Here is a 24,688-nt window from a genome sequence, read left to right on the forward strand (position 1 = left end):
TAAGGAAGTGTTTGGATAGGAAAACTACATCGTATAGCTGTCATACGAAGTAAACAATCGGAAGCAAGTTTTTGTAGGGAATTTTTTGTATCTATGAAGGGTATTATAGCTCCGGCGCAACCGAATTTTACGTTTTTCTTGTGGTTTTTGTTTTGCAATCCGTTAAGTTTTTAATTTTAATAAATAATAGAGGACATGACCACGCTTCACTATGGCTGACTACTACCATCTATATGATTTCTATTACTTGGATTATAATTATCAGTTAATGAGATATAGCATTTCTCTGAAGCAACTTGTGTTAGTTTACAAAGAAATGGGTAATAGAGCATTTCGAGTGTTAATAAATCATTTCTTTTTGGAGGAAAATACTGTTGAATTTGGGCTCAGGGAAATCCACCGATGAAAAGATATTTGCTAAGCTTAAAGAGGCGAAACCTCTATGTAAAGTGGGTGCCTCGCAAGTCCATAATCCAACAAAAAGAACGAATAACTGATTCTCAGAAGTGTTTGAGTCCTCTCTAATCGGAATAAAGCCGAATCTTTGCCTCGGTGATAGAAACCTAGCTCTATCATTTTCCACTGGAGTCCAATCGACAGTCATTCTAGTGGTCTGCACATGATGAATCTGTTCTCAGGCGTGGAAAGACGAAAAAGGCGACTGGAAAGATTATGACATCAGTATGGTACGTGCACGTGGTATATAATAATACATACTCAATGACTGATTACTGAGCCAGTTATAATTTATTTCACTTCATATTTGGTTGCACTTCTTTTCTAATATTCCAAATACTTAGCAATTGTATTATTTTTGAGGAAGAATCTGTTTAAAATTATACGCATATAATCAAATGATTCCTACAAACGTGAATTTTGTACAAATGCATATGATTTAAAATATAATTTTTTGTATTTATGAGTTGTATTTTATTTTGACATAAAAAGATAGAAAGTCTCCTATGTCCTTACCCTGGTTCTAAGCTACCTCCTCACCAATTTTCAACCAAATCGGTTCAGCCGTTCTTGAGTTATAAATGGTGTAACTAACAACAACTTTCTTTTATATCGGGTGATTTTTTAAGAGCTTGATAACTTTTTTAAAAAAAAAAACGCATAAAATTTGCAAAATCTCATCGGTTCTTTATTTGAAACGTTAGATTGGTTCATGACATTTACTTTTTGAAGATAATTTCATTTAAATGTTGACCGCGGCTGCGTCTTAGGTGGTCCATTCGGAAAGTCCAATTTTGGGCAACTTTTTCGAGCATTTCGGCCGGAATAGCCCGAATTTCTTCGGAAATGTTGTCTTCCAAAGCTGGAATAGTTGCTGGCTTATTTCTGTAGACTTTAGACTTGACGTAGCCCCACAAAAAATAGTCTAAAGGCGTTAAATCGCATGATCTTGGTGGCCAACTTACGGGTCCATTTCTTGAGATGAATTGTTCTCCGAAGTTTTCCCTCAAAATGGCCATAGAATCGCGAGCTGTGTGGCATGTAGCGCCATCTTGTTCTTATACACATCTAGATGTGTATAAGAGACAGCCATTCACCGTAACGTTGCGTCCAACGGCATCTTTGAAAAAATACGGTCCAATGATTCCACCAGCGTATAAACCACACCAAACAGTGCATTTTTCGGGATGCATGGGCAGTTCTTGAACGGCTTCTGGTTGCTCCTCACCCCAAATGCGGCAATTTTGCTTATTTACGTAGCCATTCAACCAGAAATGAGCCTCATCATTATGTAGACCATAAATCGGACGTAAAGCGCGAAACACATTTCGAACCGAACACTGATTTTGGTAATAAAATTCAATGATTTGCAAGCGTTGCTCGTTAGTAAGTCTATTCATGATGAAATGTCAAAGCATACTGAGCATCTTTCTCTTTGACACCATGTCTGATATCCCACGTGATCTGTCAAATACTAATGCATGAAAATCCTAACCTCAAAAAAATCACCCGATATTTAGATTTATGTTACACTTGATGATTCACAGTACAAACGCTTCTATTTTCATAGAAATACAAAGTAACATTGAAGATTCTAAACTACCATATACTGGATACCACTTCCCACATAAGTTTGCTTTATATGGGACTTACTTAGAGGTAGCGCTCAGAGGTTCAGATTAACGCTCTCAAAATATAATCAGCTATATTTTGTTAATGTTTTTGTGTTAATGTCAACCGCATTTGCGGTTGTTTCAAAATATTTCTCTCTACAGTTGCTGGAAAGCTGGTCGTTGCTGTAAGCAGCTGTAAAGCTTATAGATTGGCGCGACTCTGCGCTTTGTTCATATTGAATGCGCAATGAGTCACGTAAACATTAGCGGTTTGTGAATTTCTAAGCAAATTTCTAGTAGGCGAAGGTATAGAAAAGAAGAAGCTGCTATTTTATTTCTTTTATAAATATACTTATGTATGTATATTTCTTTGGAAGTAACCAATGAATCAGATATCCATTATTTAATCATTGTAGACTAATGAATTTTAATTCAACCTCCACTAAAACAATTTATCTTGATGTCTTGACGAACTGATATGCGAAATGTACATAACTTCCGCCACACTGGGTTGGTGTATTAGCTAAAACTGAAAGCTTTCTTGTAGTCAACGCCACAACCTTTCAAAGCTTACACTTTTTTCCAAACGGAGACTGTTATCCATGAGCAAAGTAGGTCCGGTAGAAAAGTGGTTGTTTTATCTTGGATCATTAACTCTAAAAGCATAGCCATGCTTAAAAACTGACGTAAAGTAATTTTAATCTAGAAGTGCTTTTTATACTCTGACCAGGGTATAATAAGTTGTATACCATGCTTGTAACATCCGGTAGGAAACGTCAGAGACCCCCAAAAATGCATATGTATGTACATATATAAATGATCAGCGTAGCGAGCTGGTTCGATTTAGCAATGTCCCTCTGCTTGTCTCATTTTTTGAGATATTAATCTGAAATTTTGCATTAGTCCTTCTCTGACCAAGAATATGCTTATTTGTCGGAACAGTCGATTTCGGACTACATATAGCTGCCGCGAAAACTGAACGATTGAAATGAAGTGTATCTGGAAAACTTTTTTTTATTTTACGGTTAAGGGTTCGACTGTATGGAGGTACGCCGCGGTGGTTTTACCTAGTTCCATTGGTTTTAATAATGAGGTTTCAACTGTGACATCACAAAAAGACTTTGCCAAAACATGCCGGCTTTTGTACTTATAATCTTATTCTATAATTTTCTAAAAAGTAATATAAATAAATCTTTAAAATCAACATTTTATTATAATTGGTTTTTAATGAATTCATTTGAAAATTTTTTTATTTTAGTACTTTAAAATAATATTTAATTGAAATTTGTTCAACGTTCATAATATCAAAGCCGTATGTGCTAACTTATACATTATTCTATTTTTTTAATAAGAGAAAACCAATTGCACTAAAAATTAAAATTTCATTATTAAATAGTGAGTTGTTGATGGTATAACTACTATAAGTATCTTTATAAACTAGCCAATATTCACTCCTATAACTGGACTATTTGGAATTCATAGCTGCGCCTGCATTGTTTGTATAAACTACATTATCTATTCATTTTAATTAATTATAATTTTAATTATTTCAATAAATGCCTACTTTTAAATACATTTATATCAGTACTCTCTCTTAATAAGAAATTATTATTGATACATCTTTTTTATTGCACTTAGTGGATACAGATTGATTGCACGTTTCCGGCCAAAGACAACGGAAGATATCACATTGTTCGTTTAAATTCTACAATAAGTACACACTACCAACTATTTCTCTCAACGAACTAACTTAATTGTACACATTTGGGCTACAGTCTGATGTCTAACCCTCCTGAGGGATATGACCTCTGTTATTGCACTTGGTTTTTTTAATTTTTGAATTTAAACTTAAACTAAACGAAGTAAGAACAAGAAACTTGAAATTAGACTTTCAATTTAATTCTTGTACATTGTGTTCTGCACATAGTTTTAGGGGATGTTCTAGTCTGGTTGAAGCGAATGCCGAAATTTTAAACACGTTTTTATCGAAACTACTTTTTTGATGCGGTCGTCACGATATCACAAGTTCTTATCATCCTTTCATCAATTTTCTTTGAGATTTAGCATGAATACTGTTTAAATATTTTTTTATCGTGTAGACCATTTTTAATTGTAGAGTTGGCTCCATTTTATGAATCTTTTTTCAGAAAAAGTTATTCTTCCATTACTGGACATTTTTGAAATGATATCATGGGTAGAAAACATAATGACAAAGACACATTTTCACTTGCTTCAAATTTAGACATCCAGATTAGAATAGTCCCTTAAGCGTGATGTAACGTAAAAATGTTCAGCTATTTCTCACATTTTTGTACAGTACAGAATGAGTTTCAATGCTTTCCGCACCCGATTCCCACATATCTTCTGCATTTGTCTCACCATCTGTCTCCGAGGAGCCATATGATGGACTCTTTCTGTCTCTTCGCTGCTCTTCCTCCTCAGATGAGTATACATTTAAAGCATCCATATGCGTTATGTCCAAGTTAGTGCCACTCGAATGAGTCAGTGTTTTATCAGACTCGGCATCGCTTGAGTCTGCATCCGGAGAATCTTGCGCGGCTGTGGCATTACATCTCATTACTGAGACCTCCCCCTCCAGTGGCTCACTCATGTGCTCAAAATCTTCAAACCGATTGCTATCTAATATGCTGCCACGTCGCATAGATGCCGTCATACCGTTGTGACGATCGGTTAAAGTACTGTCGCCATCCGAATTATCTTCAATTGTATCTATGCGTATAATGCGATCACGACCAGACATCTTTTTAAAGTTGTAACGATCGTAGAAGCTACGTTTGTGTACTTCACCCGAATCGGCGCTCATGTAACCGCTGTCCAGTTCTTGAAGACGTGATCCGAATCGCTGTCCATAATAGTTATGAGAGCCAGGTGCAGAGTAACTACTTTTTGGGGAAGATACTCGTGGATGTTCGGCAATAAGCGAGGAAATGCCTTCGTCACGGTCGAGCACCTCCAGAAAACCAAGCGGCTTTTTATCATAAGGAGGTGCTGGACTATGTGTTGGACTAAATTTGGAAGCAGCCATGCTAACGAACTTCTTCCATGCATTCTTGAGATCCTTTGTTTTTTTGGCGCGATCTTTGAGACCCATTGCAATTTGCATTCCATGTGTCAACTGCACAGGCTCGATTTCACAATGATAAACTGTTTGTATTGTGCTTATTGGTGCCTGTGCAGGTGGTGGTGGCGTTGAGTTGGCACTATTACTATTTGAAGCTGTGCTTCGTTGTGGATATGCTATGCCGACTGGTACTCCAGCATTCCTATATAGTTCCTTGGTGCGATCGGACAGTCGACTGCTGCTACGATTCGAACGTGAACCGATCGACAGCAGGTCTAATTTACTGTTGTCTAACTCACAAATTTTCACATTATTAATATTATTGTTCGTTTCGAGCTGCGTTTCGATATCTTTACGACAAATCGGGCCTTCTTCAGCGGGATCTACAGTTTTTCGACGGTTCATGTACTTCGTAAGGCTATAGTCACCCCTCAAACCATTGATTTCCGTATTGAACATTGTTCCATAGTCATCTCCAATGTGTTTAGATTTTGTTTTTGCGGGTGGTGAATCTAAATGCTTGTCATTGTGGAAACTAACGCGACTACTCAAATATTCTTGTGAATCAGTTGGGTCCGGTTTATCTGGCTCATCATGTGCAACACTAGAGAGCGTGTTGTTGCATGAACCATCAAATTCTGAGTTGGGTAGGTTATCCGATACACCCGTGATCTCGGTGGATTCGCTATGATTGCTCGTTGTCTCCTCTTCAGTGGCTGTTGTTGTAGCATTTGTACTGGTGGTGGGGTGATGAACAAAGTGTTGGCGATTGAGGGGATTGGGGTTCTGGTCATGATGCGAGTGCCGTTTAGAGGCGTGACTTCGCTGGCTTGTTAATGTGGTGGATGCGGAACTTGGTGGAGGTGGTGGAGGCAATGGTAGCGGTGAACGACTGATGCGTTTCTTTTCACCCAGTGATGAAGATGACGCTTTGCTGGTAGTTGTGCTGTTCAGGGTGCTGCTGGGAGTAGGTGAGGGCGTTCGGCTTGCGGTAGGCATTGGTGTAAGCGGAGTTTTTACATTTTTTGTTAGTTCGTAGAAACTCTTTGACGAAACCGAAAAGTTCTTAGGAGGTGGGGACGGCGTCGTCTTTGGAGAATGTACATTAGGACTAATTACTGCAGCTTCTGCAATGCGTCGAGCTTTCGGTGTACTAATTTTAATAGTAGTTTTATTAGATGCTGCATTCGAGATCTCTATGTTTGTGGGTGGTGGTGGTGAGACAGGTGATTCAACGATTTGTTGACGCCGCTTTTGTTTAGCCTCGAGCGTAAGTAAACGCCCTTGATCATTACTTAAATCGAGCTCTTGGGCGCTAGCATATTGACCTCCACACTTACAGCTTGATTGACTATTTTGTCGTACCAATGGCGATTGATAAATCTCTCGTAAGCTATTGACGTTGGGCCTTCGTTCACCATTCAGCTCGTTGACTAATTCTCTTGTACGAGGCGAGACGTGGCTTTCGTATGCCGGAAAACAGCCACTGCCATGGCTACTTTGACTTCGAAATGAATTAGTTGAACGCAACATTAATGATGATTGATGTCCATGCAGTTCATTATGCGTCTCGTGCAAGCCCATCACAGGCAGCGAGGTGTAATTATTTAGCTGATCTCCATTTTGAATCTTTTTTAAGGCCTGTTCCGGCCAGGCGCTCACATCACAGAAGCTTTGCTTCTTCGGCTTGCGATCTAATGTATCAGGCTCAAATTGATCGCTATCTGTAGAGCGTTCGATATCTGATTGAGGTTCATGTTCTACTTCAATGGTCATACTGCCCCGAAACGGTGTGTCATATTTAATACGTGCTGCTATTTCTTTCTGTTTACTGCTATCGCTGTCTGATTTGTTTAAAGTTTTTTTCTTCAGTCCAGCATCTGGACGAAACCCCTTTGATTTGTCGTAGACTGTGTGACTGATCTCTAACTCCTCCTCAAGCGGTAATGCTGTACTTAGACTAGGGCTGAGCTGGGAGCTCACATCGGATGAGGGAGACGAGGACGACTGAGAGCTTTTACGCTTAGTGGCCTCCAATCGCTCTAGACTATCGGTTTCGTAATCCACAATTAGATATTGTGGTGACTTGCGTCTATAAATCGGCGAATCGGGTTGAAATTGTTTGAGCGATTTGCGACTCAGGGTACTGTAGTCAGGCGTTGGTACCGATGGTACGCTGCTCTGTGTATTGTTATAAATGTCTTTGATTTTCTTTTCAATTGTACTATCATAGTCCGGTGTTGGTATATCCAAATGGAAACCAGTATTGGCATTAAAAGCAGCAAAATACTCACGATTGAGCGAATTGCGCATAACATCATATTGCTGGCGCCCGGTAGGGCAAAGTGAATTGCTGGCAGAAGATGGCTCGTAGATGTTAAGAACATCTCTCTGTTTGTGTACTACGTTGGACTTGGATCGATGAGCAGCGAAATTTTGTTCACGTTGTGATGAGCATGGAGAGTCATGAAGTGAAAATTTGGGATTATTGTAAATCTCGCTGCCAGTTTCAGCGAAACCATATATATTGGCTGCAGCAGAGAGCGCAGAAAATGCCTTACTGTAATTATTATTAACGGGTGTATTGACAGAGTTATCTGTAGAAACACTGGAGCAATAAAGCTGGTAGGAAACCGACGACGTGCTTTTAATGATATCTATGTCACTTACAGGTGACCCTTGTGCAGTCGGTTTTGAGTTGACTGTGTGGCGTTTAATATTGTCAATTCTATCTGCGCCATCAGTGGGTATGGGAGGTGGCGGAGGGCGCTGCTTGGGAGACGTGACCTCCTTACTTAATGTGCCACATTGAACGTTGCAACTATGTGAGAGACTTGAAAGCGATGGCGAGGAACTGCTTAGCGACTGACATCTGATGTTTTCGTTTAGGAGCTGTTCTAATGGTTGAGCCTTATTTGTCTGTGACTGTTCATTGGCACTGCTGGAGGGTTGTGTCTGAGTGTTTTCATTGTTACCGTCCCCCTCATTGCTAGTCACCGTCTGCAACCACTTTTCGATGCTATTTCGCTTGTCGCCGCAATTTTTCACGTGGCCGCTGCAACGATTATTCGCACAGCCATGGCACTCGGACGGCGACTGTTGGCGGTTTGAACCATACAGAGAGGCTGTATCAGAGCGTTGTGCCCCCTCTTCAGGTATCATAATAAGCGAAGGTTGGTATCTTTTTGTAGCCATTTTATATTTCGCTATTGCAATTACTTCACGTATTTTGTGTAAGAATTCAATGGCGGCGGGTGGAGGTTGCTGAAGATGCATAAGTAGTTAATTAAGAATGAAATATGTGAGTTAGTTATTAGACAATCTTTAACTTTTCCTTCACACTTACCGCCAATAAATGTGGTTCAAAGTAGGCGGGATTAAAGTAAAGCTTTTTACGCACACTACCGTTCATCATTTGCCTCAAGTGTTCCAATTTCTCCTCAGTCATCATGTCCTCAACAATCGAAACATTCTTCATCATGTCCTCAACAATCGAAACATTCTCTACCGGCAGGCATTCCGTCTCTTGTGTGGGCGACGATGACAATGTCGGCTCGCGTGTTGTCTCAGCAATCGACTGATCTTTCGCGTTCTTCGGCGAACCGTTCGGTGAGCTGTTGTGCAACTTTCCCATACCTCCCAATTGCGGATGTACCAGCGCCGATGTCTGCATCTGTCAAGTCACGCAAACGCTTCAATATCCTCAAGCATATATAATAAAAGGGAGAATGCACAAAGCATGCAAAATACCTGGTTGAGTTTTTCTTGTAAAGTACCATCCATTTCGCATTCGGAATTCGAATTCGATATGTCGCTAGCAAAGCCCGAATTATGCTCGCTCAATTGGGGAAAGTGTTGCAATAAAGGATTACTTTTGACGATGCCCATTTCCTCTTTTAAACTTCCAATGCTAGTGCGTGAACGTGGCTCATTTGATGCGCCCATGCTGGTGGCTGAGTAAATGCTGCCACTACGATTGAAAGGCGCGCCGAATGTCACTTGGTCATTTTTAGGATAATTTATCTCATTGTTCATGTCATCGAGAGAGTTGCGTGTGTGCGCCGATTGGTGACGACCCTTTCGTTTCTTCATGTGCAGGTACAGAAATACGGAGGCTACATAAATAAGACCAAGCAACAGACTGCAAACGGCAATTACCACATACTCTTTAGTGGACATGCCGTCCGAAGTGGAGGCCAGTGTTGACGTAGTTTCCGACTGGAAGAGGACCTCTGAGACATCTGTTTTTTGGTGGTTAAAAGTGAAAAAATGTTGTGATTTAATTTAAATAAGATCAAAAGTGATTGATTTTATAATGCTATCGATGAATATAATTACTGTGAGTGTATTTAACTGGTGTGCCGTTGACGCGAAAGGCAACACAAGGTGAGTAGACATTCTTTGGTGGCAACATGTGTTCTAAGAAATTATTTCAAATTCTATTAGATTATCTGTTTTGAATTTTTATTATTATATGTACAAAATATGTGTGCGTACCTTTGCTGGTGGAATTCAAAGAAATTGTCATGTCGCGACAGACTAAATGCACCACAATGAGTCGACCTTGCATTTTGTGGCGCAAATCCGGTTCACCCAGCCACTGAAAAAGTTAAGCACATTTAATTCATATTTAATAGTAAAGGTCTGGTCTGTTCGATTAATTTCAATGTTTAAATACTCAGTGTTTAAATTACTTGAACAATAATATACAGTCCACTATCAGTTAACAGCATACAAAAATGAAAAAAAAAAAAATATGTGATGAGATACAATACAGAAAAACAACCCTTATGGCGGTTATTGTATTCTTCATCATAAATCTTCAAGTGCCTAAGTCGCACACACACACATACATACATACATACTTATATAAACAAACAAATAGAAATGCAAAAGATGCTCACTAGCAAATGTATACAAATGCATTTGCTGATAAACTAAAACGTTTACTTTTAGATGAGACCAAGGCACTTATTATATAATATGGGTAAAATAAAATAAAAAGAAATATTTCAAGTAAAATAGCAGTGCCTGTCATTTACATATTACCCCTCACCGGAGGTAAGAAATAAGTGACGCAGCGCTACAATAGCTTTTATTTAACACCCAGAATATAGGTCAATAGTGGGATTTATGACATAAATCGACCACAGCATATATATTTCTCTGAGATAGTGATCGTTAACCGTTCGATCAGAGTTATTATTTCGATAAACGATAAAATGTAATTTGAAAATATGACGAAATGTCTTAAAGAAATTTCACACCCCAAATTACTACAGTCGTTTTCAAGCTTAGAGAATAAAAGAAATAACGTTCTGACGTTTGCGAAAGATGCTTTTCGACTTACTGCCATATTTCGAAAAACATTGTTTAAGTGATTCTGACGTTTGTTCGATATTTAAAGTTGAAGGGTTTGTTTTATTTATAAATGTTAAATTTGGTTTTAGTGACAACCTATTAATTTGAATAATTTTATGACTTTTGGTTGGGTCTAAACCAGGACATGGGGAAAATCTAAGTAAAGATAAGTTGGTAGGTGATTTGTATATATCATTATGCTACCTACAATATTATTCTAGTCTGCAATTTTAATGCCGTTCAAAAGTTTCTCATGCCCATAGATTTTTTATGGCTCATAACTAAATAAACGCGGTGGACACGCTAAGGGTTGAAAAATTCGATTTTAATAATTTTCGTTATTTTTCTTAAATAGTTCTTTACGTGCGATTTTTAATGCTTGTAAAAATGAATGAAAGTATTATTAGTAAATTCATTCGATTACATTTTATTTCTTTCGTACTAATTTTAGAATTTAAGTAAGAATTTGACGTAAAGTTGTCGCTTTATTTGGGGATGCCGCGTCGGCGTCAACGCGCCGCTCAACGATTTTATTTTTGCCAGCTATCTTTCTTCTTTAAATTTACCTTTTAGTTTCGTATGCTTTAGTTGATAGGTTTTTAAGTGAAGTTATTACCAGTTAAGTTAGTACTTTTGAAGTTAAAGCATGATCATTTAGTTGATTTAAAAAAATCATTTTCTTCATCAAGCATGGTATCTGAGCATGTGTGCTGCAAGTGTAACAACGGAGGTGCACGCGCTAGTTATTAACACTTTAATGGTTTTCTTGCTTTGTGTGTCATCTGTTGTGTATAAGCATGTACGATTTAGTTGTCACACAATCGTTTGCGTTTTCCTGTAACATTGCTTCCCTGATAAATTTTTGCTGAATTCTATTCGTTCATGCAGCTCATCCGCAGAATTGCTAAATTGTAGAATTGGGACTCACCTGCAAGAAAGTACGCCCTTCGTCACGGAACATACGGAATGGGTAGTCTGTATCGATCGGGTTCCGCAGATCTGACCAGCCGGTGGTGGTGAGATATTGGGCTCCAGTGACTGCGCACACGGGTGTACGAATATCTGCAATTTTTTTTAAAACATTTCCATAAATAAATGACAAAAGCGCGTACGCTGTCAATGCTAAAGAAAGCGGTCAAACATATTCGTATGTAAGAGTAAGCCCATACTAAGCTATAGGAGATTTCTTATCGTATAACATTTGTTTTGTTTTAAGATTTAAACAAGCAATAATGACAAATATCAACGTAAATGCCGTTACTTATACATATGTATGTACATAATAATAAAAATAGGTGTAAGTGAGAAAAAACCACATGAATACTATTATCCATAAGCATCCACAGCTCGCATCGGGTAGGAACCTGTGTGCGCGTATGCATGTATGTATGTGACAGATCGTAAACTTACTTGGAAAACTGATTTCTCTGCTGGGGTAAATGATTTGGCCGCGCAATGGAAGAAATACAAACGGGATTTTCTCGGACGCCGAACCGCTTACAAACGGCGAAAGAGTGCATTCTGTAAATGGTAAAAAGAAACGTACGAATCGTTACTTACATACATAGATACATGTACATATACAAACATACATACATATTTACTTTATCGATTTGTTGTGTTTCATTCAGGCTAATCAATTTGGAAACATACATACATACACACTTATAAATCGAAATTAATTAAGATGTTGTTGTTGCATATGCCTTAGTGCATTTAACACTTGCAAATGTGATTAATTTCTTCTTCATTTGATGATCTGTCGCGTTAATTGTTTCTTTTTATTTCTCTCAAAGCATTACTTTGCTTATTTAGTTTTCAAGCATGACAAACAGCAGTGAAAGCTACTTCGTTTGCCGCCTAGTACGAAAACTACAAGCAAAACGACTTATTAGTGAACATACTGGTTGTAGATACATATACACATATGTATCTATGTCTGTATAGAGCGAAAGAGTAGTTTGACTAATAACCAAGATAGTATCGCACACCCGCATATTCGTATCTTTTTACTTTTTGTTCTATTTGAGCACTAAATCCATTGAAACATCAGCAGCAGACGCAGCGAACAGAACGATGAAATCGAAAGTTAATATAGTTGATAAAGTATGACAAACATACATGGTACCTACATATGAAAAATGTTTAGATTTAGCTCAAATAAAGCCATGTGCTGCTAAATTAAACATATAAAGTTATCAAAAATAAATGAAATTTTAAAAACTTAAAAAAAAATATAATTTTTCGCATTTCTTCCCAACTTTTTCCGTCATATTTCATCTGCCGGCGAAACTATGTTGTGTTGTTAATAAAGGGAAATGCTGAATTGTACCTGCTATTTGTTAATGCATATATGTATGTACATACATACATAAGTATATATATAAACATTGAAATGTGTAATGTATATTCACTTCAAGTTTTTATGAGCTCTTTACAATATCATTGTCGGCTTGTTGTAATGTAAAAGCCACATTGTTGTTTTTGTAGTTACCGCATATTTTTCAAAACGCAAAAAATTTACTTTTATTTATCAAACGCTTTCAGTTTTTTGCTTCGTATTTGATGCTTTGCTTGCGTTAGCAATTTATGGAAAGCACGTGAATCGGCGCTAACTGTGAACTGGTGATGGCTTTGTTGTGGCGAATTATGACAACGACATGCAGCGTCGTCTTACGGTTTTTGTTGTTATACTATTTCTATAGTAATTAGATGAGAAAAATAAATGGGCAGGTGTAAAGGTAAAAAGTAGCGAGAAGAAGTTGTGGAAGATGACGCCAATAAAAGTGGGCAAAAACTGCAATTACAGCAAAAACAATGTGAATATTGCTGATTTGAAATGGCAACAACAAGCAATAAGCAACAATGGCAAATTACTTTTTACAACCACAAGTTGGAAATGCATATCAAATGGCGATTACTTGCATGTCAGTTGCCACACGTTGTCATTAAATTGTGATGGAGGTGTTGTTGCCTGTTGAAAATATGAGATAATATCACTGTTGCTTGTGCTGCTGTTGAATATTCCAAGGCTGTAGCAGCGTGGATAACAGTTGGTAATGTAACAGACCAAACATCAACAACTTGTACAGCTTCCGTATGCGTTCACAACTATTTTCGCAAGCCACCCATTCGCACCATGGGGCTGATGTGGGACCGCTTCGAAAGTGATCATAATTGATAGGCAAACAAATTGCATATTTTATGGCTGTTGGAAAACGCAAAATTATTGGAAAGAAATGTAGCTGTTATTTGAAATTACGGCAAGAAGATGTAAGGTGCTACGAACTTTCCAAGAAATAGATCTTACTTTACAAAATTTACCAAGTTTTGAAGAAAAGTGATTTGCTCAAAATGTTTCATCCCTTATTTTTACAGTTTGAGAGCAGTTGAGAGAACATGAATGCAAGTATGCTTCAAGGTATTACTCATTGGATAGAAAACTTGAAAAACCAAATAATCGGGATGACGAGGAAAGTTGAAGTCCGAGTTGAAGTCAATGAGTAAATACGCCGGAGATACTAAATTTTACCCCCGAGATGATATGTATGAGACGTATTTAAAAGAGCCTGTGTAAAAATTGGACGATAAGCGTTGCACGGCTCACATATCTTGAGACCCACCCTACCGATTTGAACAAAATTTTGTACTTAACATTCTTCTAATATATTTATTTTACGATATAAAAATGGTCGAAAGCACTGTAAACACAAACTAAGAAACAGTTTTTGTTATGAAATTAAACTTTGCACGAGTAACGCTTTTAGAGTATTCCACCTAATGATAAAAAATTTTTAAGTCCAATAAAAACTGTTCAAGTCCTAGGTACCGAATATTTGGGGCCCAGTACCTGTAGTTGACTTTTTACGAAAAATATCGGTCATTGAGTGAGATGTATAATTCAGGGAAAAATTTTCATGACAATGATATGCCTATGTGTCACACAAATTTTCGAACTTCCAGGCGATTTTATACCGCATATATCAGCCAACATGTGAGATATCTCCATGAAAATGAGAGAGAGTGTTTTACTGATAACAGTGTGTCTCTGTGCCTGAAATGGATAAATTTGGGCGAAAATTTGATTTGTCGAAGCTTTTTCGTGGATTATGATGACTTGAGTTTGGGATGTTCAACTTCATAAAAATTACGTGACACGTTGTTTGCCCGCGATGGACTAGGAGGAGGACTACTGAACCGATTTTAATAAAACTTAGCACACTGTTTCCAGTTCGAACCAACTTGGAAGATAAGATAGTAAAAAAATTTCATAAGTAAAAAATGCTGTGAAAGCTCTATTAAATGGACGCTCTTTTAAGCGGACATTTCCATTAGCAATCCACATTGGCCACAATTAGTTAATGCTAATTAAGTACAATCTATTAAGCGGATAACATTTTCACCTTTTTTCGTAAATAAAATTTTTCATTTATTGAATAGTTTATTATATGAAGAATAGGGCTGATTATTCTGCATTTTGACTCGAATCGAAATTTTTTCAGTTTGGCAACTTTGGTATTCTGCGTTTCGATTAGTTTCGATCAAACTTCGAAATTTCCAATTTTATGTATTCTACATTGCGATCGTAGTTCCGTTTTTGTAAGTTGAAATTTTGTTGGCGGAGAGCGGTTATATTTTGGTTTTAGTGTACTTTTACAATATAATTTTCCCAAAAATGTAAGTAAAATTTGTTGTTGATAGTTTTAAAAGTCACCAACATGATTTATTTAAGTTCATTGGGCTTTAATGATGTTTTTTGATATATTTGAGAGCAATATGAAAAATTGGCTGATATAATGGCAACCAAAAAAGATGTTGCGCAGGGCTTCCAACAGCGACCGAAGGAAGAAGTGAAGGAGTTTTGGGAGGAAATTGCAATTGCCCTAAATGCACTTGGTCCACCATCAAAAGACTCCAGTACATGGAGAAAGGTATTGTACTACTGAAAATACATTTTTTAAATACTTCAAACGTTTTGTTATAGGTGTGGATTGACTGGAAGTGCTATATAAAACGCAAGCTGTCTGCAAATAAAAAGGAAATTATGAGCACAGGTGGAGGTCAATGTCGTTTGCAACGTATAAGCCCACTTGTGGAGAAGGTTATAGTTTTGACGGGGTTGGAAACTTGTACAAGTGGAATAAGAGGTGCGCGGGATTATGGCGATAGTGCGCAGGTACAAGACGTTGCCCAAACCTCCGAAATGGACATTTCCGCATGTTCGGAGGATCGAAATGAAATTCCTTCATGCAGCAGAGTTAGCAGCCAGCGCAGAGAAAGAAGAACTGATAAGGAGAGCGCTTCTTCCTTACTCAAAGAGCAAATATCTCTCCAGAAAGAATTTTACGAGGACACCAAAAACCATAATGAAGCCTAGTAAAATGGAAGAAGTGGTGACATATTTACGTCGCATGAATCGTTCTTTAGAATGTATGGCGGACACCGCAGTGAAGCAACAACAAGAACAGAAACGACACAATAAAATTAAAAAGAATTGGAAGGGAAAAAGTGGAAATAAAGATGCAGATGCTAAAGTTAGATCCTAATTATAAATCAGATTCGGAGTAATTTAGTAAATAACCTAAATTTTGTGCCCAAAGTTTTTTTTTAGTTTTTTGTTTCAATTATCTTTAACTCCAACTTCATGTTGGTAACTGCCTTCCGCAAAAAATCTCAAAGCAGCCACTACGCGATTAAGCGGAGATAACGAAGTCAAAGTACTTTGTTGAGTTTCTTCCGCAAAAGTATCTAGGACATACTTGAAAGCGTCCTTATTAAATCTAAAGTTTTTTTTTTAAATCTAAATAAGGAAATCAATGAATTAAGATTTATCACTTTCAAACTCAATTTCTTACAATTCGTCACTCATCTGAAAAGGATCACACATATCTCGAAATCTTCTCCTTTCAACTTTCGCGTCAGCATTCTCGGATGCGTTGCCGTCCTCCTCAAGAAATATCGCCGCGGCTATCGATTTCATTACGCAATTATATATTTAATTTATTTTACTTAAGCACCAATAGTGTTTCAATTTCACACATTCCAAGGCAAACATCTGATTTCGAAGAGGTTATCGCTCTTCCTCTTTTTCTTTCGATTCCATCGTAACTCGGACTACCTAATTCCAATCGATGCGGAGCGGAATGCGGTAACGTAATAGAAATGCAGAATAGGGCTGAATAATATAAAATGTATACCACAGCAACGCGTGGCCGGATCCACTAGTACGTACTATATATATAATTGCTTCAATTTCTATCCTTTCTTTGACGTTTTGCCCCTTAAAGTATTTCGCTGGCTTTGATTCTTGCAAGGTTCAAGACTATAAAATCTTCAGTTGCACTTAACTTAGCCCTTTCTTACTTGTTTTATTTGTGTTCGTTAGTAGCAGTCCCAGCTTTTTCATAATTAAATTTTCCAACCAGATATTGTTAATCTTGCTCGTAGGCATGGAATCAGACTTTATAGACCATTGAGGTTCTCTGCCTTAAGACAGCCAGTATCACTAAAGTAACGACTAAAATACGAAGAAATATTACGATTATTGATGGATTTAGTAATGAAAATTTGTCTAACGTTACACTTATTGTGAAACAATTACAGTTGTATCCGTTAGCAAGCATCACAAGCCTTTGTATTGACTGCAGTTCAGTGAAAATCTTAAGAGGAACAGCATCGCCAATAAACCACAAATCGGCATTTTTAAACCGTTAATACAAGTTTTAATTAGTCAAACCGTTTTACTTCTAATACGACCGCATATATGCATACAGTACATACGCGCATGCACGGCTTTGCAACGAAGCACAATGCGAAAATTACCATCTCTAATTGGACGCTGCGACCATTTAGAATGTTGATCACACACTGAAATAAAAACATACATAGCTGCTAAAAGATATCCGCTGCTTCCATTTATTCGAGAACATGCTTGCTATAGACTTGCTAAGTTTGCGCAAATTAACCATAGCAATGCGTTGCCGCTGTATGTGCTTGCCATAGAAATGTACACGTGATGCTAGCGGATGGGGACTGTTAGATGTGTTGGACTAACGGCAGCATTGACTACCATTTTATTAATTAAAAGTCGCCTATAAGTTGTAAACCAACATAGAATTATGGCGATTACAAGATATTACTGATGGCAAAAAAAAAAAAAAAAACAATTCCATTTGCGATACTAACGTGAAACAATTACTTCTAAAATGAAATAAGATTGCGTTTAGGAGAAAGATACTATCCGTGGTATTTACAATTATATTGAACATTAATCTTTGGTTTTTCTAATTGCATACGCCTATGAGGTCGATTTTTATCGTGGTTGTCTTTTCAATTGCAAAAAATAACACATTAGCTGTTAAGCTTGTCTGCGCTTAATTTGGAGGTGTTTAAGTTTCTATTTGGCTTCAGCTAACTTACAGTTTAGGTATGAACATTAGCAAATTATATGGCAACAAATTAGGCAAGCAATGCACTGTTGCAACATGAAGCAACAACCGCTGACATAAATTGTCAATAACAGTGATTAAAGCGCCACATTCCCCTCGTCTGAACGGATTTATTATCGTTGGTTGTCGTTACTGCACCGATTTTCAGCACATATTGTTCCGTCTTCTTCTTCTAACATCGATGTGGTCGTTAGCATTCGGTGACACGACACCACAAAACGGATAAAAGTCAAAACTGATGGTGTACACCTTTGTCCCTCAATCCATTTAAATTGCGGGGGCCCTCAGTGCATACTCTACTACATATTGGCCCTAATCAGTTGTTGTTGTCTGTGAAAATTATGTCGCAGAGTTATGTTGAGCTTTACTCTATTCGGACACTTTAATAGCATTCTGACAAATGGTCGACATCAGAAGGCCATGCACTGTTCACCATATATTTTTCCAAAGTGGTTTTATGATTAATGTGGGTTTTACAAACTTCGTGGCAAACATATTATACCCTGTTCAGGGTGAGGAAAAAAGATTTACTGATCGTTTACATTTACATATATATAAAAGTAAGTATGTAGGTGTTAAGGTAACAGTCGATCGTATTTAATCAAAAAGTAGAATCGGCCCTTACTTTTACATATACTTTCCTTCCGTTTATGATTTGCTTCCTTTTTTTAACCTGTTTGCATGTCTAAATCACACTGCACAGTTACGTAGGTATAAGCGTTTTCATAGTAGTAATGACAGCGCTATTGGCAGTTTCATCAAACTGCATGTTCGGTAACAGTTGTTTGCATAAACGCTGCGTCCCGGCATGCGAAAATTACGTATCGAAAGACAACCAAAATAGTGTACAGTAAAAACTATCAGCCATAGTAGCAAAAACAAACTCTACAATAAACACAACAGTAGAATATACACTTTGTGCAACAACAAAATTAAACCATTTTCACTGGATCTAGCAATTCCCGCTGTCTTGAAAGTTTGTTTTTAATTTATTGTCAGTGGCTGCTTGTGGTCTGCTTGCAACTTCGTGATTGATAGTCCAATTTAACTAAAATTTTCAATTGCCTAGCACCCGTTTACTTTTAGAATCACCATCTAAGCTTATATGTGTTTACGTAGTTGAAGTGCTTTTCTACGCCATAAAAACGCGTTTCGCTCAGTAAACTATTGAGTTGTGGGTTGGGACCTTTTAATGGCCAGCATGAACTTCAGGTCAGTGAACAACTATATATCTGGAAAAAGTCCACAGTTATCTTGCGCTTATAAATCACTTGTGTTATGCCAATAAAGGACAAACGAAGAGCCAGACCTGTTAGTAGTCAGCAGAAAAAGTAGGTAAAGCAATTACAATTGGCATTCATAATCCATTAATACTGAGGCTGCCGCAGAGGTATCAAATCGAGGTCTTCCAAAAATTTCTTACATTTTCGTATGTTCTAATGACTTTGGGTAATGACAATGGTCGTACGATATGTGTAATATGTTAATTATTATAATGTGTTTTGTATTTTGGCGAAGTTATTTATCACCTCTCTCCGAAAAATTTTAAAGTGAAAGTATACTTATACTTATTCATAAGTATTATACATATCGTAGTAGTAAAGGCACTGCCACCGGCGAAAACAACAAATTAGTGGCTAGTTAATTAAGTGTTGTGATCGATAGTTAATTTGCCTGGGCCGAAATTTCTTTAACTCACCACAATATTCTTGTTTTGCATTGCGACATAAAGCTTATAGTTTGGCTTTTTATGGTCAGTCGTAGTTGCATCATGCGATTGTAAAAATTGCATTCAACTTAGTGAAATTTTATGTGATCTTAGTTTGCTCTAGCATAAAATTATCAAATGCTTGCAGTTTGGTTTATAAATAACCATGTAGGCATATGCTTTTTGTCGTACTTGTCGTAAGGATCTCATTTCACATTGGCCGGAGGTCTAACGTTTTATATTTGTATATATATTCTACACCACCTAATTTTAAATTCTGTTTTTTTTTTACTTGATAGTTGAAAGCTTATATTCGGTGAAATTTATAAAGTTTTGGAAATTTGTAAACTTACCGTGAACATCATCGACGCAAATGCCTAAGTCCTCCCGATATGTGCTTAAATAAGGTAAGCAGCGACACTGGCAACTCTCAGTCGGCTCGCTTGCAACAGTACGATGATTAGATTTTTGAAATTTGGGTCTTCTAACGAAGTGATCGACTCCAGCCGTAGAATGAATTGTAGCGCCACTGTTGCCTATATCAAGAGTAAATAAATTTTATAAAAAAAATTACTAATATTCATATAGTATTTATGGTACTACTTAAGACTAAAGGATCAAAAGCTAACACCCCTATTATTTATGCAATGGAGCGTGAGTTTGGTGATCGTTAGGGTCCTTTAAATTTGATCAACTTGGAAAATCGAGGCATTAACGCACTAGTAATTTAATGATGAACGTATAAATCTTAATTAAAGATCTTCTAAAAACAACGATTTTTAATTTTAATAGACGTCATAACATTTTCTTTATGTTTCATTTAAGGATTTTTTTTTCACAAATTTAAGTTACATATGCTGTCAAATAGTTTAGATAATGCTTTGGGAAATTGTAAACTGTTAGGGTTATTATCGTTTCATGTATCAAAGTCCTGCTGCCTCGTACATGTTTAAATTTAAAGCGGTCATCTTCGTTTTCGACTTCACACAAGTTTTAGAATAGTTGATAATTTTATGAGAGAAATTTCGTAGACAAAGTGTATTGAACTCACCACCTTTTTCAGCAGTTACAGATAAGACGTCAACGCCTGCCGTACCGCTCGATAAGCCAACGCAAGTGTCCGCATTACAAGTGTGTACGCCTTTTTTGAAAAATTATGGAAAGAGGAAAATGATAACTGAAACATTCGTTAAGAATACAACAAACAGTACTGTTGAACGAACACCGAAGTGTTAACAAAATGTCATTTAGTTATAAATAGAATATGTATGTATGTATAAATATGTGATGTATTATATATGTCAACTCTCCGAACATACGAGGTGGGCTGTGAGCGAGTGGGCCAGCAACAGAGAAGCTAACAAACAACTATCAAGTGCGTGAACAACTCGTAATGTTACGAGGAAAACAAGAAAAACTGCTCAGCAAGAAGGTTTATTATCACAAAAAAGTCCTTTTTTTATAGTACGGTGTGGCATCTGAGGCTTTTGGAGCTGCTGCTGCCTTTGTGTGAATGTAACGGAATTTAAATACGTGTATTAAGCGACACACAACAACAACAACAACAAGGTCTATAGTGTTTTTTCTTGTCGTGCCACGCGCTGTCACTTCCCTCCTAGTATGTGGTCGTAGAACGTTTTCGTAAGTAAGTTTCAGATTTGTCTTGTTTGCATGATTATATCAATGTTTTTATTTTTGCACAGCAATGTTTTCGTTAGTTTAAGTGATAAAAATTATTATTTTTCTTATTTCATTTTGCTTGAGCAGGAATTGAGACCCACAAGACAATATCGTTATATATATTAAAAGTTAATATATAATTGCCTTTGAGTGCCGTAGGGAACACCCAAAAACGTAATTGCATTAATCTTATTTGGGCCTTTAACTAGTAGACTAAGGGGCAATAAATTAAATCGAGAGAAGTATTTCGAAAATATGGAAATATGAAAAAATTTTTGAAAGAGTGGTTCATACGACATGAAGGGAGAATAGTGGCCGTAGTGGAAAGAGTTAGACTTGCTGCTCGAGTGCGATGTATGTACATATGTATGTATGTGAGCTAAAGATAAAATTCTGAATTGCTGTCTGAAGATCTCAATGCAAGGGAGCGTATTATCTCTCAACTCAAATGCCAATTTTAGAGCTTGTAATGATGGATGAACTACTGGGAGTAGTAGGCATGTAGATGTCTGAAAAATAGAATAATGGCTCTAAGAGCCTTTCTGCTGGCATGATTTCACATATACGCATGTACTATATATGTATATGTAGGTATGCTGCCACCTTAGTATGTTCACTTTACAAAGTTTCCAAACAAATATTACAAAAGAAGTAAGTAATAAGTGTATTGATGAAGCAATTAGAGCTAATAGTGAAAATGAATTCTCACCCATCGTCCGGAAGATATCGCCGTTATGTTGCCGTGTAAGATTGATAATATTGGCTGTAAGTTCGAGCAGTAAGTTGGCGCTGCTACTGAATATTTCGTTGCTTCCGTGACTTTGTTTCAGAGATCCCGTGTCAGCGGTACCGTCACCTGCATCGTAATTGTTTATATCATCGGTAAGACTGTCAACAATGACATCAAAGGGACCGACATCAATATCCCTGTCAGCAGTCACAACGATGTTTAACGGGTTGTGCGCCTCCGAGTTGACGTTATTCCTACCAACAGTTGTAACTTTCTCACTGGCCGTAGCTACTGCAGCCCCGGCGGCTGCGGCTAACGATGTGGCACCCATTATTTCGCCACCATGCGTAGTATCCAGTGCAGCTGAGGCTGCGATCGTTTCTGAGTCATAGTCTGTGTTGACAAAAGCGGAATGATGGTCACGTATCCCTATTATTGTTGTTGATTTGGATGCTACAGTTTCTAGTATTGATGTGGCACGGCTCTGCCATATGCTCAAGCACAGTAACACCGTTGCTACATGTTGGACACGCCCCATGTTGCCGGCAACATTGCGTCCTTGCGCCTGTAAGAGCGATGTCGGCAATGCGTGTGGCATAAACGTCACTTGAAATAGAAAATGCGTTAGGTTGTTGCTGAGGTATTTGCAATCTATTTGTAAATTCTTGTTACTTTGGCAACATTTTATAGCCACAGCAAATTATTACCTTAAAAGATGTAAGCATGCGTCTTTGGAAAATTTCCTAATTCTAGATTTCACAGCGGCAGAGGAGTCAGTGCAATTACACCATGACCATAGCTCACCCCGCAAATTTGTGTTGATGCTTGACAGATTCGTTATTATTTTCGTTAGCGATTGTGACAAGTTTCTTTTTGTATAAAATTTTGTTTAAATCTTTCTCTGTTCCTAAGGCTATGTAATCCTTTTTGTATTTCAGCTTATTATCTGCTGTCTTTATTTATTTATTTTTCCATATTCATGACGGGCACCTGAAATGATTTGCAATCATATGAAAGGAAAATATATAATTTGTCAAAATTTTATGTCGAAATGTTAATAGTAAGAAAGACTATGACGATAGTGTAATGAAAGGATCGTTATCGCTCGTAAGCAAATATTATTTGTAATGCGTGCGTGAGAGGTTACTTTTCAAGACAAGACGGCAAGGACTAGATATAAATAACTACATCGTTTAACTTTTTTGGTCAGATCACGAACGTATGTATGCTTAACGTAAACGTATATACTTATATAGTCGTAGTACATAGGACGCTTTCGAAAATGCAATTTGGGCAGCAAACATGCAGTGTACAATATTCGTAAACGCCATTGCATTAATTTGGGCAAAGTATAAAAACAGTATTTCATGCACATGAGCTGTCAATATTTGCTGGATTTTCGTTTTGCATGCATTGCATTGAAAATATTCAAGATGTAAGGTTCGCCGATGAAGTAGGTAATTTATATTACTTATATATTTTATTAAAAGAAATGTAATTTATTAAGTTCTAGTCGTTATATAATAATACTTAATTTTTATTTCGTTATCATTTTATTCATTAGTACTTATTTATATTATTATTAAGACAATACACAGTACATTCGTAAACGTCAAATAAATACACTGCATATTTGTAATGTGCTTTGCTTCGCACGGGCATGTGATGTAAAAATGTTTTGCTTATTGCGTTTATAAAGCAGTCGTAGTCATTATAATATTGGCGTCTGATTTTCTGCAACTGTAAATAGAATAACTGAAAATTGTATACCGTAATTAATTAGTAACTGTCTCAGCAAATGTATGTGTGAACATTTATACGCAAATATCTTAGATTAATGCAAATGCTTTACATGCATGGTTAAATTGCCTTCCGGTTTTACCAAGCCCACATCGTTGTCGATGGTCAGATATTGGCGCATTACCATTCAATAGACAGCAAAGCAAAATGGGATGACACGCTTCATTAGCCACCTGAAGTGCACCGGTGTACAGGTTAATGCAGAAAGAAAAAATGCTATAATACGTACATCAACCGGGGCAGCCAAAGATGGTGCCATGAAATAACAAAAACAAAAACGCCTATTGCTGCTCTTTAAGGCGGTTTTCAGAAGTGCAAGCTTTGTCGATTTCAATATGATAGTGCGTGCAGACTACTCAGAAACTTCACACACAATTACTTTATTTTAATTATAAAAATGCTCCAACAACAACTTAGCTTTTTCAATTAGAGACACTCATTTTTTATTATTTTTAGGTGTCACCCTTCTAACTGGTGCTTCTCTTTGAATTAGCATCACAACGTATAATAAGCGTGAACATGGTGTATTAAGTTTGTCACGAAGTTTGTAACACCCAGAATGAAGCGTCGGAGACCCTATAAAGTATATATCGTTACCTAAAATGCAAAGTAACGCAACAACATTTTCGAAAATTTAAAGCGGTGTGAATGAAACATGAAATAAAAGGGAACAAGAGTGAAAAAATATTTGAATATTGGTTAAAACTGGTTCATATATAAGCGCAAAACCTGAAAATGTTGGATACATGTAGTATTATGTATCCAAGCTTGTCCAGTCTTGGTGTTGCAGCTTTTATGTACCATATGTAG

The 24,688-nt window shown here is 37.1% G+C and overlaps 1 protein-coding gene across 2 annotated transcripts in view; it reads right to left on the minus strand.

The window, feature by feature from the left end:
- Window positions 1-3,373: 3,373 nt before the first annotated feature.
- LOC108973330 overlaps window positions 3,374-24,688 on the minus strand; it is a 46,555-nt gene continuing 25,240 nt past the window's right edge. For both annotated transcript variants that reach the window (XM_018940546.1, XM_018940545.1), the window contains exons 3-13: window positions 22,786-23,068; window positions 22,058-22,684; window positions 20,720-20,809; window positions 20,022-20,204; window positions 11,923-12,033; window positions 11,441-11,574; window positions 9,649-9,751; window positions 9,490-9,570; window positions 8,902-9,392; window positions 8,498-8,824; window positions 3,374-8,415 (exon numbers count right to left, since the gene is read on the minus strand). In XM_018940546.1, the coding sequence (XP_018796091.1) occupies window positions 4,360-8,415; window positions 8,498-8,824; window positions 8,902-9,392; window positions 9,490-9,570; window positions 9,649-9,751; window positions 11,441-11,574; window positions 11,923-12,033; window positions 20,022-20,204; window positions 20,720-20,809; window positions 22,058-22,676 (6,195 nt within the window). In that variant the 5' untranslated portion in view covers window positions 22,677-22,684; window positions 22,786-23,068 and the 3' untranslated portion in view covers window positions 3,374-4,359. The remainder of the gene's footprint in view (window positions 8,416-8,497; window positions 8,825-8,901; window positions 9,393-9,489; window positions 9,571-9,648; window positions 9,752-11,440; window positions 11,575-11,922; window positions 12,034-20,021; window positions 20,205-20,719; window positions 20,810-22,057; window positions 22,685-22,785; window positions 23,069-24,688) is intronic.

Source organism: Bactrocera latifrons, unplaced genomic scaffold (assembly GCF_001853355.1).
Source record: "Bactrocera latifrons isolate USDA-ARS-PBARC rearing strain unplaced genomic scaffold, ASM185335v1 scaffold_47, whole genome shotgun sequence".
NCBI lineage: Eukaryota > Metazoa > Arthropoda > Insecta > Diptera > Tephritidae > Bactrocera > Bactrocera latifrons.